The 14,280-nt window shown below is 39.2% G+C and overlaps 1 protein-coding gene across 1 annotated transcript in view; it reads right to left on the bottom strand.

Moving 5' to 3' along the window:
- Positions 1–14,280, bottom strand: part of ZFHX4 (zinc finger homeobox 4) — a 181,049-nt gene that overhangs the window by 155,496 nt on the left and 11,273 nt on the right. Inside the window, 1 exon segment of the mRNA XM_060287425.1 lies at positions 259–2,897. Within this exon segment, the coding sequence (XP_060143408.1) occupies positions 259–2,851 (2,593 nt within the window). The 5' untranslated portion in view covers positions 2,852–2,897.

The following is a 14,280-nucleotide window of genomic DNA, read 5'->3' as shown; positions in this document are numbered from 1 at the left end:
GTTCATCAACCTGTTACGGGAAAACAAAGTTTGCCAACTCCTCTTCTGCTGTCCTTGCTCCCTTAACTCCTGCCTCTCTGAAGTTAATTCAGGTTTGAAGTGAAGCACAAATGGGTGGATTATCCAGCTTAAAGAGAAAGTCCCTTCTAGTAAACTGTCCCCCATTTGTTGGCACTCACCACTTTATCTGGGTGCATTACGCCAAATCAAAATGTGATGAGAAACTAACAGCAGTGCGGAAAAACAGTAAATACTGACCAAGTCCAGGTGCCAGGGCGGCCGCTGTCGCAGGGTCCAGCTGGAATGGATTGATCATCAGCTGCGGGTCGCCGGGGTTTTCCAGCTTCATCCCGGTCAGGCCTATATTCTGGGCTAGGTAGTACTGATACAGCTCTGCCTCGGCCGGGGCGAGGCCCAGGTGCAGGTTATGCTGGATCTGCTTCATGTTCTGCTGCAGAAGCATCATGTTGTGCATGTGCTTTTCACTGGTCATGTGAATCCGCAGGTTCCGGGCCACGTTGGTTTCGTAATCGCACACCTCGCAGCGCCAGGTGGGTTTCTGCTTGGGTTTGGACGGAGAGGGGGTCCCGCAGCCACCGAGGCTAGGGTTGGAGGCCGGGGCCGAGTGGCCGAACACCTGGTCGCCATTGCCATTTTGGAGATTCTGCACATTGTTCAGGTGCTTGTCCGACTGCATATGAATACTGAGGTTGCCTTTGGTAGTGGTAGAGTAGTTACAAACCTCACAGCGGAAGGGTTTATAGCCACACGTGTAACTCTCGCCCCGGGCGAGCCTGGGGTGAGGCTGTCCAGTCTTACAATAAACACAGGAGCCGCCCGGCTCGGGGTGTTTCTCCTTCATGTGGGCCTCCAGGGTCTGCTGATACTTGTAGTGCCAGTTACATTTGGGACATTTGAGGGTTTTGCATGAGTTCCTTGAGTGCATCATAGTCATATGACCCCCAAGAGACCTCGAGGACCCCAAAACCGTATCGCACTTGGGACACTCGATGCCACTGCCCGGTGAGCCGTCCCCGCCGGGCCCCGGGGTGCTGGGGGCGCTCGGGGTGAAGCCGTGCTGGTGCAGAGCGGCCGCGCCGTCTTCGTCCCCCCGGGCCGTCTCACTTGCGTGAGCAGCCGTGGCACCGTCTTGGCTGGCACTCGCTTCCGCCAAGTCCTTGCCACTGACGCCGTAGCCGGTGGCGACACCGCCCCCGGCCCTGACGGCGGAGGCCTGCTTTTTCTTTTCTGGGTCGTCAGAAACAGTGGCCGAGGAGGACGAGGGGCCCTTTTCAATGAATTTTAGCACACTGGATGATAAAGGAGAAATGCTTTGGTTTAAGAGAGGGAAATCTTTGTTACCAATACTATCGGTGAGTTCACCTAATGCTTCCTCGTCGTCAAGTTCATTGGAGTACGCATCCTCTTCGTCCTCATCTCCCGCCTCGGTGGGCTCGCTCTTGACCGGGCACCCCCCGTTAGGGTGCAAAGTGTTGCTCTCTTTTGGCCTTTCACAGTTGTTGTTCTCTTGGTCTTTGCTCTCTGACGTCTTGCTAGACTCAGACGATGAGTGGCTGAGGGAGACGGAGGTAATCGGGGTGTTCACTACTAAACTAGACAGCCCCCCCAGAGTGACTTCAGCCTTTGGCATTTGGGTGATCCCCAGCGGCTGCTCTGCTGAGCTGGGGGTGTTCGCGCTCCCCTTCAAGAAGGCAAAGTCAGCCGGCAAAGAGTCACCATTTTCAACATGAAAAGCGCTCCATAAACCGCGGAAGGTTGGGTCGGGTCCTATGAGGTTTGTAGTAGAAAAATGGGGATAAACAGAAGTGGATTTTTTTGGTTCCAGAAAGCTTATAAGAGGTTCTTTGTCTTTGCCGATCCCCTGTATTATGGCGGAGACGCATTTGTTACCGAGGAGCTTCTGTTCCTCCTCGTTAAGGGTCATCCGATGATCATGCACAGCATGGGTTACGAATGACCTGATATAACCGAAAGACAACTTGCACAAGAAACACATTAAAACAGGTTTCCTTTTCCCATCGCTAACACAACCATCGAATTTGGACAAGTCCACATTGTTGGGGACATCTTTGGACACACAGGAGTTTTTGGCTGAGCCATCACTGGTTAGATAGTCTTTCTCTCTCTTGTGTCGGAGATCATAGACACGGAAACTGTGCAACACAGGACCAACTCCTGCTAGTGCTGAGGTATTTGGGAAAGCCTGATCGGCCGTATATGGTTTCCCGAGGGATGAAGCGATATGAAAAGTGTTGATGATCTGTGGGTAGAACGACAGAGGTGCAGAAGCAGAATGATCACTCTTCTCTCCAGCCGACGCCAGGGAGTCCAGAAACATCGCTGTTGAAAAGAGTTTGCTATTTGCCCCAGTCTGTGCATTCTGCCCACTTTCTTTGGAGTCCTCAATTATATAAGCTGACCCATCAGGCTGGTAAACGATCTCCCCGGTTAGATTTTCCACGTCACTGTCCTCTAACTCGCTGATCTCGCTCTCGTTGTCATCCTTCAGGGCCGGAAGGCGGGCATTCGGGCAGTGGTGTTCCATGTATTTCTGTAAACTGGGAAAAGAAGTAGCACATTCGTTGCACGGTATCTCCTTGGCTGAGGTAACCTGAGTGGCAGCTGCATTCTCGACGCTGAAACCCAGCAAGACTTCACTTTTGCGCTCATCGGTTTTCAGGTTGTCATCTGTGGAGCTGTTTTCCCTGTCAGGCTCCATCCCTGTAACTTTCTCTGGCACCTCATTATCAAGTTGTGCCGTTCCACATAGCTTTGATGTGCTCTGCCCATTTTCCTGCCTTGAGATAGGAGGGGAGTCACAGGTTTCCATGGCAATTGCTACATGGGGATCTCATTTCATCCAGCCTGTCAGGGACCTGGATAAAAAATAAGGTGAGAGGAGCCATTTTTATTAAATAATGACACAGCTCACTAATAGCCCATCACTAATTTACAGCTGCTGTAAACTCATACTATCTAAAAAGGTGAGGGGAAAAACTTAAAACCAGCATACCTATCTATCACAGACAGACTTTGTATAAATGTAGCAAAATAATGTAGATAGCTATCACAGGCATGCCTAGACATCCAAAGTGTTTTTGAAATCACTATGAGCATTCATCACAAATCTAAAATTCATATCAGTAAGCCGTATTTTTTTTTCATTCCTGTTTTCTGAAAACGGAGAGAACATACGTAAATGCTTTAACACCCCCTTTAATAGAAATCTAAACGGCTTTCATAGATGATAGCAGGAATAAAAGGACAACACAAATAACTTGTAATTTTTTAAATTTACCTTTTACTTTATCAGGCAGTGACTAGAAGGGGGGATGCACGTGGGAGGGAGACCAACAATAAAGGAGCCTTAAAATGAGAAATATTACAGTCACAGGCAGCACGAACCAAACTCTTCTCTGGTTTTCATTTTGCCGGTAAATCAGCTTACTACAAATCTTCCTTGTGCAAAAGCTCTCAGCAGGTATCTGGCTGGCTCTGATTAAGCACCAATCACAATTCTTCCCCACACTTCAGTCACCTCAATAGGCACCAGAACAGAAATTAATATTTACTGCAACCAGTCCTATCATCCTAGGGGACAAATCGTATTCACTTTTTTTTTTTTTTTCCACTGCAATACGTAATGAACACCATTCCAAATACCATTTTGATGTTATCAATCCTGGTGAGTTGCCCATCTCTCAACCGCTGCCTCAATCAACATCTCCTTTGGCTTAACAAATCATACCCAGGCACTACTGATGAAAACACTTCAATCTTTTTTTTTTTTCAGCTTTCTCCAGGCAAGCATCTTAGGCCATAAACTCCCTTTGTTGAGAATAAGACGCACTCTACAAAGCCATATCAGTTTCTGGTAGCATGGCAAGGTACCAGGGGAAAGTTGGGCATAAGTTGGTAATAATGCGTTCCCCTTCTATGTGTGAATATGTATGTGTGTGCCCACTTGTGTGTGTACCTGCAAACCTCAGCTGCTGGAATAGCAGCTTAATTAGGGCTTAAGCTTCTCTGAGTCCCTGCAGGTCTCTCCATTTCCAGAATGATTCCACTATACACGAGAGCTGAGTGGTCTCAAATTTTAGTGCTTGTTTTCATTCTGTGACCCAGGCACCATCTTGATTTTATGAAACAGGTAACCCATCTTCTTTCAAATTTCCAAACAGAAGGGACTAAGAACTTCAAAGCAAAAAGCACTGTAATGTAAAAGTATCAACACTTTCTCGCACGCTGACAATTTCTGAAATAAGGAAGGTTGACGTGGCTATACTGCATTACATGTTCTATTGGGGACCTGGCTATACTGCATTATGTATTATATTGGGGAGGATGGACATGCGATGACTCACCCTGGATGCCCCTCCCACCTCTACATTCTATTGTGTAGACTTCACAGTGGCAGAGAGCTAAGAAGAAAAACATAACTCTGGACTCATCAATATTACTAGGCATTTTAGAAATTCCTTTTCAAAAGTTCTTCTATAAGAAAGACATCTTTGAAGGTCACTGGCATATTAAGTATGAAGAATAACTTCTTCATACTCTCTTTACTGTAATCAAATTTCATCTTAGCTAAATCAGAGAGGAAGTCATCAGTTTCAAATACATCAAAAGATCTGCATTGATTGAAAATAAAATCAAAATTCGTTTTGGTATCTAAGATGGTTAAAATGACATTCTAATTGCTCACGAATCAAACATCACAAAGCTTAGTGTGTAATTTTAATCATTGAAGAGCTCCAGGTTAATTATCCTCACGGCATGCATGCAGCTTGTAAAACTCTCTGAAATAATCTGATAAACCCCCAAAAGCGTGAAAACCTAATAATTTTCTAATTAGTCCACAAACATTAATGTTTACCTTTGCATTTACCAAATCTGTACAAGGTATACATACTGAAGGCAGCCAAAATGTCTAAAATAGAATCCCTTGATGGACTAAAAGATATGAGGAAGACAGGAAGAAACTGGAGAGTTGGAGTGGAAGCAAGGTGGTAAATAATACTAAATTAATGATCCTAGATTAAAATGTAAAGTTCCAGGACCCAAAGTAGTTATTTTTTTTTCTTTCCTATGATAACTTCGGCAGATATGTGGAAGAAAATTCACCTTAATTACAAGAGTGAGGAAAGTTCTCAAACACTTTACAGCTTCGTAAAGAAGCTTCTGAGCTATTTTTATTATTTGAATTCTCTTTTACCTCCACGCCTACAACAGTTCTCAGCCTACAAAAACACTTACTAGAATTATTACACACATGCTGAATGCTCCCCAAATGAGTTATATGTAATGTGCAGTTAATAATTTTGGCCAGATGCCGAATGGATTCTGCAATATTTCTCTATATGAAATACTGCAGAGTCCATTCATGGACTCATGTCAATATTTCTCTATATGAAGTAGATCCTCTCTTTTTATTTTATCTTAACAGAGCCAGAAGTAACTTTCAAAAATGTAATGACATTATTGCTATGTGAAAAAAAAATTATGAAAACTATACTACAGTGTCCATCACAGATCACAGCAATGTCGCAGGATATATTTTGTTACAATACTCCCACATAAACTTTACACAAAATTGCCTATCAAGTTCTTCTCACAAGCTACACATTAATCAGAAACTAAGTCAAATACATAGTAAGTCTTCTCTGCAATTAAATTTACATTTAATTCCAAAAGCAACAGTAACAAAACTATCTGAACTGATAGAGCTAGTAAAAGATTTACCTGATTTTTAAATTTGTAGCCATAGACTATGACCATGGCAGTGTTTACCAGCATGTTTGGATGGAATCGCTTTAGTTTGTGCGGTTAAAGTTATTTAGATCAATATGTACCGTGACACTGAATATGATGCTAAGTGATTTCACTGTCACCAGTGTCAGACAAGATCTTTCTTTTATCAACGTGTCCCACTTAGGAAATTTACACTAAAGTTTATAAGTCCCAGTTAAAAGACCACAAAGACAACCATTTAACTTAAACCACAGAATTCATTCCACAATGACTGCATAACAAGTAAACTCACTGTAAAAGTTGCTTCACCGTTTAAACTGCTTTCTATTTAGTCTTCACCAATTTCTATTCTCTACTGCCATACATTCTATTTAAAAAAAAAATCACCCAAGTCCTCAAGAAATCTCAAAGAGAAAACCTAATATAATTTTAATGCTAAATTCAGAACAATACATACCTGCTGGTCTGCTTAGAATACATGTACACAGTTTTGGGTATTCTCAGTAATTCACAAGATCAGTGACTTTGATCATGTAAATCCCTTTTTCGGAACTAATGGACAACATGCAGAAAAGAACTTTTATTGCTTGTTCTGCCTTGCTTTCGTCCTGCAGTCACTGCTGCCTAAACTCTTCTCTGCTAAATGACCAAACCCACCTACCAGGAGGCTGGCTAATGAAAGGGGGTGCTTTCTGAACAACAGAAGAATTCCTTTGCATTCAGAAAGCAGAGTTCCCATTAGAACCCAAAATCAGGCCAGTTTTACCTCTGTTTTTTAATTGAGATTGTCCCAGCCCTCCTCTGTAGCACAGTGAGACAGTGTTTGTGAAATGATTAAAAAGAACGTGATCTGATCAAGAGGACAGAATAATGGGAAAGGAATGCTAGGTTAGCCACTCTGCTAAGTGCTGGGAAAGAAGACCACTGTGCCCCTTTGCCTATTGTTTTTATTCTCATCTGCTCTTTAGCCAACTCATAACACTTTGAGTTGCAATTCCATTTTAAAGGGGTTAAAAGTTGTCCACTTACAAGGGAATTTGATAACAAGTTACAAATCCTAAATATATATATATATGTATATATATAGAAAATAAATAAAAATCCTTGAATTATATCAAGTTTCCAAAAGGTCATCACTGTCTCTGCTGTGGCCTTTTCCCCATCCCAAATCCTCTATCAATATGTCATAGTGAGTTAGGCAAAGACAAAAGAGAGGCGCAGTGTGAAAACGGCACATATATCTAATCCTGACAAAGCAATGAATAGACCTTCACAAGTATAATTATACTTGTTTATTTGTTGCCACGTACAGAGAACTGATGAAAAAAATCCATCAAAGTGGTATTATGCAGACACCAAGAGCTTCTTTTCTTCGGTTGCTAAAGCCACATTGAAGCTTAAATTCCTTATTGTTAAATTCAGAAGAAAGAAAAAAAAAAAGATTTTTGGCTGGACTGTTTTTTTTTTTTTTTTTTGCATCATTTGCTGACAGATCTTTTGTGTCCTAGGCTGTATTAGCTCACACTGCTACCTCATTTTTACCCATGCTGGAATTCATAATTACAAACTACTGTACAGAAGCTTTTAGAAGGGTGTGGTGTGCTGACCAAGACGAGAGGGTAGTGAAATCTGGCTTTTGATGTATATCAAAACACAGGTAAAGTACCTGTGTGGAAGCACCAGTTACATCAGAATACATATTTGATCTCAGTCTTTTAAGTTGGTTGCTGGTGGTTTTCTTTACTCAGCTTTGTCTGCAATTTGCTTATTTTAGTATATGTTTAGTATCCCATTAAAGATCGCATAACTTCTTCCCCATTGCAGTATTAAAAACGTTAGCAATAAAGAAGCAAATACAAGGATGTCAAAGGATTGAAAATATTGAGCAAAAAGATTTCAAACCAAAGTATTAAGGGACCATTATGTTCCAATAGACACTAAATTACGTAACTTAACAAAAGCACATTTTTACAGATGGGGGCGGGGCAAATAAGCTTTTTTTTTCTCTTGCAGGATAGAAATATATCAAAGTAAAAGCAATCTGCATAGTTAATGTTTGTGAGCTTTACAATTTAAAACAGAAAAGCTGTAATTTTTCTTTGCTGGCAATCTGGAAACACTCTGGAGTTAATTACAGCTGATTCGGAGTGAACCACACAAACAAAGACCAGTCTATGTCCAGACAATTATACTGCATTAACCAGCTTAGAGCTTCCTGCTGATGTTTCAGGGGTCTTCTGTTACACCCTTCTACCTTCCCAGCACGAGAGAAAATGCTTCTGCAAGAAGGAATTAATGAACAGAGCTGCAAAAGAATGTGTGACGACCTCTCCTGACACGGCAAAAACTTTCCACCCATGTCACGACAAAGGGGAGAAGGTAATTAAGTTTGAATAGAAGGATGTAACCAAATATAGTAAGCACCTAAACCAAGCACATTTTTAAAACGGGAAAGTTGACAAAGACAAACATGAGTGTGTAAGTCAATGAAGTCATTTTCCCCTGTTTACCTCTCATTTTTCTCATTAAAACCTAAATTAGCTATTCAGTGCAGATTTATTTCCTTCTCATAAACAGGACCTTTATAATCGATGCTTCTGCCTCTCGTTTTTTCTTCCTCTTCCTCTCCCTCTCTTTCCAGCCTCATTTTCCCTCATTCTCTCTCTCGTCTCTAAACCTCCATGGACTTTAAATGACAATTACATGTCATTAAACACATGTGTTGGAAAACTAAAGAGGAAAAGTACTCTCTGCCAATGGGTCCGATAGTTCTTAATTTGATTAATTGTTGTGGGAAATAGGAATTTTACTCAGTTTTCTTCGCAACTTTAATCAAACTCCAGCTACTTTCCTTAGAGAGAAATCAATAATCTCTCCTTAACCAAATTACACCAATATATGACTCATTTTATTTATTTGCTTCAGGAAAATTTCATAATCAGTGAGCAAAATGGACCTAATACTTTAGCTATCCTCTGTAAACAAACTTTGGTCCTTTTAACCAATCTAGTTGATTTCTAATTTTCTTATTCATTCTAATTGAAAATGAATAGTTTGCATTGGTGTGAGAAAGGACATGAACTGTAATTATGTTCAGTGCCTCTCTCTGATTCTTTCTTTGATACTGTTTTGCCAGTATTCCAGCTGACATTGGGGCTTTGTAGTGATTGCTTCATTAAAGGGTAAGGATGTCCTAATCAGCTAAAGCATTACTAGAAAGCTGTTGTTTGCCAATACTGTGAGAATATACCAACCTTTTTTTTTTTTTTTTTTTTGGCTTTTGCTTTCTTTATAGAAGAAAAAGGTACCTCTGGATGCCATTACCCAGCCATACTTAAGTATTAATCATCTTCCCTTTGTCTCATCTATGCAAAGTAGGATTAGAGTTAAATGACTCTATGATCCTTTTAATTTTTTTCCCTAAATAAATATTAATCTACAAATCAATTAGTTGGTGTTATATTAAAACACATATAAATATACTCTCTGGAAACACTAAAAGGTTGTGTAAACTACCCTCATTTTACAAAGCATCTCAATGACGGACAGAATCATTTTCCCTTCTCAGACCCCTCTCCCTCAATCCCTACTATATTTGAAATTTCAAGTAAATAAAACTTTGAAATAGAAAGTCTAAACATGGAAACCTTTAGTTTTCCTTGGAAAGGCATGTACTGAATTAATCATTTTTAAAATTTATAAATCATATTTGCCATGTTTTTTATATGATTTCTAGTCTCTAAAACGTAATTGACTAATCTCTCTGGCATACACCCAGTTTAAGAGTGTTTAGTTGATAATGCTTTTAAGTTGTCACATAGGAACATTTAAAAAATTCATCTTAATTGGTTTCATCAAGGTAAATATAACTATAGAATATTTGGCTTCAGGAACGGATTTACCAGACTAGTGAAAACCATTTCACACATACATTTTTCTCAGATACAATGTGAAGACAATATATCCTAACATATACATGCATTTTTTTCTTCTTTGTCTATTAATATATAAAATTCATTATTGAAATACTGACAACTAAATATTTAAATGAGGAAACAATTGTATAATTATTTGTATTTCATGAGTCCCACAATATGATCTCATAACCAATATAGCATAAGCATAGTAGTATATTATTATTATTTTTTTGAAAAATGTCATTCTTTGCAGGCTAAACCTACCATAATTATCTTCATAAAATTAATCACAGGTCAGGTATTCCAGCAAACAATCCTATTCCCAGGGCAATGATTTCAAACAATTCAAAATAGTTTTAATGAAGAAAGTTATATGCATAATTTCTTAAATCACTACCAAGTGCCCTCTTACTATCCAAGACTCTTAGTCTATCAAATGCAAGTCTCTTTTTATATCCCATGTAGATATTTTAAATTATTTTATATTAGAAACCTAAGTGGACTAACATAGAGACTAACATAGAGAACCTAAGTGGAATGAAATGTTTCTTCTGGATGAAATATTGGCAAATTTATGTTTGAGCACTCAGATTTGTTGGTTATTTTATTTCTATTATGAAGAGCCTCTTGTTTGCTTTTTGTGTATGTGTGTGGTTTGTTTGTTTGTTTGTTTGGCCTGAAAGTTAATTTGACTGCTGTCCATAAGTGAAGTGTGCAATTCAGTAATTAACTTTTGTGTTTTAAATGTATGCACGTTAATTAAATTGCATTATAAACAAACAAACGTCAACCATAATTATAAGCTCCTTGGTTTACCCACATATTACCCCTTTTCAAACAAACTTGATGTCAGACAAATTAAAATCAAGCAGCCAGCAATTTTGAGTTGAATTTTACATGATCTGCTGGTAACCTGATTACTTTAACTTCAATATCATTACAGGAAAAGTATTTCAGGAAAAATAATGACAAGAATTCCAACAGGAGACAAGGTTAATTGTATTGATTCAAAAGATGCATGTTCATAGGAACCATGTTGAAGGAATAATGTTATCTCAAATCTACAGTTTCTATTAAAATGAAGTTGTCCAGCATGAAAGAGGCAATTAAGATTAGTGTCTGCAGAACTAGAGATACTAAACTAACTAACTAATTATCTGGGCCCAATTATCTTATACTTTAAGTAGCAAAATATCAGTGTGGAGCAACTACAAGGCATAAGGTTTGCAGGTTTATTTACTGACTGGTGTATCTATTAGGACCAAGAACAAGTGGAGCTGTCAGGACATAATGAAGGTAAATGATTAGTTAGCACCAAGCCTGAACTCTTCTTCAATGCAATAAGAGTTAATTAAAGTTTACCACCAAACATCAACCAAAGAAGGATGTTGATCAGGTTTCAGCATTAAGTGCAAACAGACAATAGTTGGCAGCAATTAGTGCAGCTATCAAATGACATGCAATGATAATTATACATTTAAAACTGCTAAAGAGCTGGGGGAAAAAAAAACTAATCAGCCTCTTTGACGACAAATACTCAAAGGGCAGGAAACAGGTATCAGATTATTTCACTTTAACACTGTAAATCAATAGAATTAAACAAGAAAAGGCTGTATGGGTACATTATCTGAAAGAGAAGAGTTCACTGGATCCAAAATGAAATAAATCTGCTAGTACTGGTCTCTCAAAGATAAGAACTTCTGGAGCTAAAGAAAATCAGTTACTTTTCAATTAAAGTTTCAGAGTGAAGTCTGTGTAAAGAAAGTTTAGCTTCTGGGTTTTGTGTAAACCCAACAATGCAACAAGTATTCCAGCATAATTACTGTTATTTAAATTAAGTATTAACTTCCACTCTAAAGGTACTGTCAAAAGTGCTTTATGCCTGAATATTATCTTTGTGCGCTCGAATACTACCTCCCTGAAACATGTTTAGATGTTAGGGTCAAAATTCTTTTAATACAGCTAAATTTAAAACAAAAGCCATGTATACATATTTAGTGTACATTATGGCAGGTCTTCCCTTGATGCCATTCAAATCTACGACTTCAATCTTCCCGGAATCAATGAGACTGCATACAACACATGCCTGAAAATACTTTTAATAAATCATCTCATTCTTTACCATGGTTTCTGGCCTGCAGCCTAGAGCATGTCTCCAGAAATGTGCCCATCCTCATGACCCCCACCTCTCCATTTTCCCAACTAATTCTGTTATGCTAAGGATTTGTACACAGTGTTGGCTAATCCCAATATTTCCCTGGAGCTAAATCTAAGCCATGGCCGACTCCCAGCACAAAAATATCTTTCTCCAAAAGCCCTTTCGCCCCCTTCAGCACTCATACACTCATTGGTCCTGACATTTTCACTTCAGCCATGACAAATGAGCTGATGACTCTGATGTGATTGCACGGGAGGATGGCTTTATCTAAAGATATATCATTAACTCTCATCACCATCTCCTAATATGGCTCTTCTGGGTTAATGTGTTGTGAAAATTTGAGGAAATTTTTGTGTAAATATATGCACTTTAAGGAGTAAGAGACCAACTTCATCAAAAGGAGAAAAGGGAAGCCAGAGTGGACAGGATCAGGGAAGGGAAAAAAAAAAAAAAGACTAGCATTAACTAAATGTTGCTCTGGGGATTTAAGTAACTCGACTCAACCTCTGCCCCAGCAAACCAGCCATCTGACTGTCTCTTAAAGGCCCCTTCCCCTCCAGAGGGGCGGCTGGAGCAGAGCATAATCTGTGAAGTGGCACAAATGAAGCTTCTCAGATAAACACGGCTAATCAATCTGCAAGCCCATTTCTTTGTTTCTACCCCACTCCCGTGTAGGACGGATTTTACTCTCGAACTCTTAATTCCCTACGTTACTAAATCTCTCTAAATTCATTTTAATGGAAAAAGGGATTGTCAAAACCCATTTCCTTCCAAGGGCATTGTCTTCTTCAATTAGAAAGGAGCAATCTTTTTCTGACCATTATTAAATGTGAAACTCTTCAAGCTTTAAAAAGAGGGGAAAGGGAAACTTTTCCATTTAGCATGAATGTCACAACCTTTAGGTTAAGTTAGAACCCAAGTTCCAGCTACACAGCTCTCCTTATATATACTATGGAGTTTACAGAGTAGATAACTGTTATAACCTCTTCTGTCAATTCATCTGAGAACGCTCAGCCAATCAGAGTCGACTGTAGCATAACAGACCTCGGGAAAGGAGGTCAGGCTTTGAGGTAAAGTGCTATTCACTACTGGACCATGCAAGGAGCTCTTTATTCCTGTTCTTATTGGCATCAGTCCCCCTCACTAGAGCAAGAACAAAGCCAAGTGCTCGTGTGAGGTTTATGAATAAATCAGAGGTGAGCCACTTTAAGTGCTGCCCATGACTTCCTTGTTGACAGTGAGCCCTTAAACAGGCTTCTATGACCAGCAACTTCTGGCAAACCACAATGATTCCTAATCTGCAACCTGTTTCATTTCAAGAACTAAGTGGCCCACCCCATTTTTCCTGCAAGTTTTCACCTTTCAGGCAGTTCTTGTTCTATCTCGAGCAGTTTAGCTTTACAATCCCAGAGCAGTCAGCCGGCTCTACGGTCATCATGGAAATTGTACCAACTGAAACTCTTCCTTTGCTTGGAAAAATTCCACAGATGAAAACATCTCCAGCATAACAGAAATGATTCTCATATTAATATTATAGAATCTTTGGATATGGGAGGAGCACAACTAACTAGGTTGAAAAATGTTAAATGATTTGCTGAAGGAGACATACACACACACACACACACACACACACACACTAGATTCTCATTGGCTGTGCCCTGTAGTTGTGTGATATTTCCTGGAAATTTCTCTGAGCTTCAGTTTCCTTATGGGTTAAACCAGGGGATTGTGCTATATCCCTTCCGACTTCAACAAGCTATGGTTCTAATACAAAAACCCATTTAGATTGTGCTGGAAGATAGTTTTCCCTGTGGAATTTTCCAAGACAGACCCAGATGTTTTTAAGGTCGCATTTTTTTTCAATACCCAGATTTCAAGAGGAGAGGCAGATTCCAGTAGTATAGTAAACTGAAGTGTTTTATTTATGTTTTTAATTAACAATCAGATTTTTTCATGTACTCATGTATTTATTGAGGATATTTACCAAGGATTTGCCAATATTGTCCATCACTGTGAATACAGGGATTAAACAGACATGGGTGCTGCCCTCATGGAGACTGAAATTTATTTGAGGAGGAACTTAACCAAGCATCATGAAAAATGCTAAGATGCTAATTATTTTCTTCCAATGAAATATATCCTACCCTATCAGTATTCAGTAAATGCTTAGCCTTAAATAAATGTGCTTCAAATGAATGGTTAAGTCCAGGGCCACTTATAAATGACCAGAACGTAGGCAAGGCACACACTTTTATTTTTAAGAAAAACTTGAGCAAAGATTGTGAACTAAATATATATTATAAATGTCAAGCGAAAACCAAACTCAAATCTGGGAAATTACTATCCAAAATACACTTATATTTTCCACAAAAATATAAAGAATAATTTTAAGTGTGTATCTTACATGCAACACAATGGGAAATTATTATGAAT

This window comes from Globicephala melas, chromosome 17 (assembly GCF_963455315.2).
Source record: "Globicephala melas chromosome 17, mGloMel1.2, whole genome shotgun sequence".
Classification (NCBI taxonomy): Eukaryota; Metazoa; Chordata; class Mammalia; order Artiodactyla; family Delphinidae; genus Globicephala; species Globicephala melas.
This window is presented reverse-complemented; position numbering and strand designations above follow the sequence as displayed.